The 4,132-nt window shown below is 61.3% G+C and overlaps 1 protein-coding gene across 1 annotated transcript in view; it reads left to right on the forward strand.

Annotated features, from left to right (window-relative positions):
* The window catches only part of LOC104979714 (disintegrin and metalloproteinase domain-containing protein 8-like), a gene marked incomplete at its 5' end in the record, with an annotated part of 8,301 nt that extends 4,175 nt beyond the window's left edge, over positions 1 to 4,126 (forward strand). Inside the window, 7 exons of the mRNA XM_010828202.1 lie at positions 24 to 132; positions 388 to 502; positions 967 to 1,192; positions 1,499 to 1,582; positions 1,732 to 1,785; positions 3,050 to 3,127; positions 3,490 to 4,126. Coding sequence (XP_010826504.1) covers positions 24 to 132; positions 388 to 502; positions 967 to 1,192; positions 1,499 to 1,582; positions 1,732 to 1,785; positions 3,050 to 3,127; positions 3,490 to 3,540 — 717 coding nt within the window. The remainder of the gene's footprint in view (positions 1 to 23; positions 133 to 387; positions 503 to 966; positions 1,193 to 1,498; positions 1,583 to 1,731; positions 1,786 to 3,049; positions 3,128 to 3,489) is intronic.
* Positions 4,127 to 4,132: the final 6 nt, after the last annotated feature.

Genomic DNA, 4,132 nt, shown 5'->3' on the forward strand with positions numbered 1-4,132 from the left:
CCTGAGGGCCGCCCACCGACCAGGCCGCCTGCCACCAAGCCCTCAACCAAGGGCTGCCCACCAACCACGCCACCCGCCACCAAGCCCCCGACTGGCATCCCAGGAGCCCGGAGCGCCGGTGTCACGCACCAGGTCTCGGAGCCTCAGGGCCTGGGCTTTGGGTAGCGTGGCCAGGGTTCTGGCTGTTGGCTTCGGAGCCTCAGGGCCTGGGCTTTGGGTAGCGTGGCCAGGGTTCTGGCTGTTGGCTTCGCCAAGGAGGTGGTGCCCTTGTCCCTCCTCAGCTCTGGGCTGGCCTGGCCAGGGCTGAGCTGCTGGCAGGCTCTCCCGGTCCCTGTGCCTTGAGCCAAGTCCGGCCCTGGTAACACCTGGCCTTCTGTGCCCCCACAGCCCCTGGGAGCCTCCGAACGCATGTGCTGGTGGGCGTGGGTGCCCTGGTGGTACTGGCGCTGATCCTGGCGGGCGTGCTCATCTACCGCAAGGCCCGGAGCCCAGTCCGAAGGAGGTGGGGGAGCTGTACTCTGGGCTCAGAGGATGTCAGCGTGTGCAGGGCCAGTCGCCTGCTGGCGCTGTTGGGGGGAGAGGGGACCCCATGGTGGCGGCCCCGCCCTGGGCCCCTGCCTTCTGCTGCAGGAGCAGGTTGGGCTGTGTGGACAGGTTGGTGACGAGGAAACTCAGAGAAGGCCACACCGGCGCACTGCCCGGGGGTGACACTGCCCTCTGAGCCCGCCGTGTGGGGACCTCACCCCTGGCTGCGGCAGGACACGCCTGCCAATGGCCTCCAAGCCTCCCTGCCCCGGGCCTGGCCTGACCCCAGAGCTCTCCCTGCGCAGCTGTGGCCCGCACACCCCGCAGGGCAGCTGCAGCTGAGGGGTCTGGGGCCAGGCCAGGGTCCCCACGCACAGGAGCCTCAATTCCCTGGGCTGAATCCTGAGACCAGGACACACTGACCCATCTTATTTCTCCTAGGAATGTGGCACCCAAGACGGCCATGGGGCTCTCCAACCCTCTGTTCCACGAAGGGCTCAGCAAGCCTGCAAAAGGCGGGGCTCAGGCTCCCCCCGGGGGCTCCCCAGAGCTGGCCCTTTACTCCCAGCCCCACAAGCCCACAGCTTCCTCGGTGACCCCTAAGCGCCCACCCCCTGCTGTAAGCGCCAGCCATCCCGACAGACTCCAGGCCACCCCCAGATCTCAGGTTCACAAGGCTCAGAGTGGCCCCCGTGACCCCCGTTTAGAGGTGAAACCAAGGCTCTAGGACGAGGGGTCTGAGGAGCTGCCTCAGCGGGGAGCGGAATCGAGCCTGAGGCTCAGTCTCTGCAGCGTCCATCCCAGGATGGTCTGGAGGCCCAGAGGCCTGTGCTGCTGCCAGACCTCCGTGTGACGCTAGGGCCGGGGGAGGGGCCAGAACCCTGGGTCCTCAGCGGGTAGAGGGCAGCTCTGAGCCAGGCCCCTCTGGGGATGGTTGCCCTGGGAGACCCAGGCTCACGCCTGCTCCCTTCAGCCTCCAGGCTCCCTTCAGCCTCCAGCCGCCAAGGCCAGCCCGCCGTCCCCGCTTCCTGTGTACCCGCCGCAGGCCCCGGGCCAGGTGAGCAGGGAGGGGGCACAGCACGGGCCCCGGGGGAGGAGGGTCTGTGGCTGCACTTGGTGGGCCAGGCGCCCAGTCTGGCAGTCCAGCGAGGACATAAACAGCACCCAGGAGGCCTGGGGGTTCTGACCAGTCCTCCCCATTCCCAGCAGCTCAGACCCGCTCCTCCTGCCAAACCCCTTCCGGTGCTGAAGCCAAAGCAGGTGAGAGGGCCGTGGGGGAGCAGCTCAGGGGCGCTGTGGGCCCCGCCTCCCTTCTTTCGAGGCTTCCGCGGTTTGGGAAAGGTCTCTCCCAAACTTGAGTCACTGGTGCCCCAGCAGGCCCCTTGCCTTGGGGCGCGTGTGGGAGGCCCTTCTACCCACTGTGAGGTCTGGCTCTGGTGGGTCGCCTCCATTGCTGGGAGCACTGCTGAGGGTCCTACACACCCCTGGACACACTCTCACCTCCCCGCCCGTGGGGGCTCCCCTGCTCTGACAGATGGTGAGGCCCAGAAGACCAGGCTTTCTCTGCCCTCCTGGGGTGGGGCTTTGCCACCAGGCGTCCTGTGGGCCCGTGTCAGCCTGTCCGTCCCGGTGGTGTGAGCTCATCACCGGTTGCAGTGGTGTCACTGTTAGAGCCCTCCTCCCTTTGTGGTTAAAGCTTGGAGGTGTTTGGAGAGACCAGCCCGGTTCCTCCTCAGGCCAACCCACGGGGCCTCTGTTGGTGGACCTCGCCTGGGACAACCGTTACTGCAGCGTCTATTCAACGAAGACTGAATATTTCTCTTTTCTTTTTAACTTTTCACGTTGAGTTAATTTTAGAGTTACAGTAAAATTACAAGAAAAGGTCTTTAAATAAAGTTTTAGGAGGGGTTTTGACAGGCCAAACAGGGACGGGGGAGTTGGGCAGACAGATTTCCAGCCCAAGAAGTGGAGGCAGCCAGGGAACTGTGCTGGAGAAGAAAGTGCAGGCCGCCCCCATCCCTCAGCCCCCAGCCTCTTAGCAGGGCCCTCCGGGTGCTGGGCCACACCCCACCCTGGCCTGGGCTGAGCAGGGCTCCTGCTACAGACCTTCCTTCCCCACCCCAGACAAGGTTGCCCCTGGAAAGCTGAAATGCAAACAAACGCACGTTTTAGTGGCGAATCCTTGGTTTTAGACCTTCCAAAGACCCATATTTTGGCAATTTAAGAGCTTTTCCTGGGTAGTGTTGGGGTGGGGTGAGGCGGGGAGTTGAGGGAAGGGGGCAGGGTGGTGAGATGACCCGACAGGCCCAGGAATGGGCGCCCTGCCACGCTTGGGTTTCATTCAAAGGTGGTACCAGCCAGGGCAGGGACCGTGTTGAAGGCAATTTTCTGTAGAGAGAGCTCAGCTCAGAGAAGCCTGCAGGCCAGTCCGGGGCCGAGCACAGCACCCAGGGAACTTCCTAGAAGTGCTGGGCAGACAGCGCCCGGGCACTGCCAGCCATCAGCTGTGTCTCTGTCCTCCCAGGTCATCAAGCCGACCTGTGCTCCCCCGATGCCACCCATCAAGCCTGGAGCGAGAGGGGCCCAGCCTGGACCCACTCAGGTGAGGCCCTCACTGCCAGATCAGTGCCCACTGGGTGGGGCAGAGCTCGCTCGCTTCCCCACAAGAGGCCGTAACCTCTGCTCTGTACTCTGTCAGAGGACTTCTCAGTGCTTACTGCTTCTTCCGGCTGCTAACGTCTTTTTCTGCGCTGGTGTAAGTACGGAAGTCTACTGCTTCTGGATAGAGAATAGACTTCTTGATAAAGCATCAGCTGTTAATATCCAGGGCTGTTGCCACTCTGAGCAGAGTCATGTTTTTGGATGAAATGAGGATCCAAATTTTAAGAAAAGTAAAAGAAGTTAGATTCAGTTGTGCTCTTTGTAGTAGATGGTCTTTACTATCGGTTTTTTTCCTTCCCCAAGGGAGCTGCTGACCCGAAGGTTGCTCTGAAACCCCCTGTCCAGAGGAGGTGATGGGGCCCAAGCTCAAAGCACCCTCAGGGGCATCTGTGCACCTGTCTGGATGTTGCATGTGGTCTTGTGACCTCGCCAGCAGCAACAGCAGCAGCAGATGCAGCCGCCTGGCCCCAGGCCCTCCACCCCATCAGGGCCTGAGTCCTCTCTGAACTGTCCTAAGAGAAGAGCCAGCTCCTAAGGGCCAAGATCACTCTTTGGTGTCTCAAGGTCACAGCCTAGGGCCTCTGGACCCGGCACTCCCTGGCTGGGCCCAGGACTCCCAGCTGGGCCATCGGCTGCTGTCCTGACCTGGGGAAGGAGGTTGGGGGAGGCCAGCCCCTCCTCAACCACGTGTGTCTTCAGACGGCCACTGATGTCTTATCTGGGTCCCTGAAAACCTCAGGTGCACCTTCAGCAGGGCTCAAAAATTTAATAAAAAGTTTCTATTTTACGATTAAATTATTGATCAAGTTTTAAATGACGGAAAGTTTTTACTAGATCAGCGTAAAGTGTTGCATGCGAAACAATGTGGAATTTAATTTGTAAGACGGAAGAGTTCAACGCTTGTTAAAACAGAAGTCTACTGTCGATGCCTGGACGGCAGCGCGCC

Source organism: Bison bison, unplaced genomic scaffold (assembly GCF_000754665.1).
Source record: "Bison bison bison isolate TAMUID 2011002044 unplaced genomic scaffold, Bison_UMD1.0 scf7180017858524, whole genome shotgun sequence".
In the NCBI taxonomy this organism is placed as follows: domain Eukaryota; kingdom Metazoa; phylum Chordata; class Mammalia; order Artiodactyla; family Bovidae; genus Bison; species Bison bison.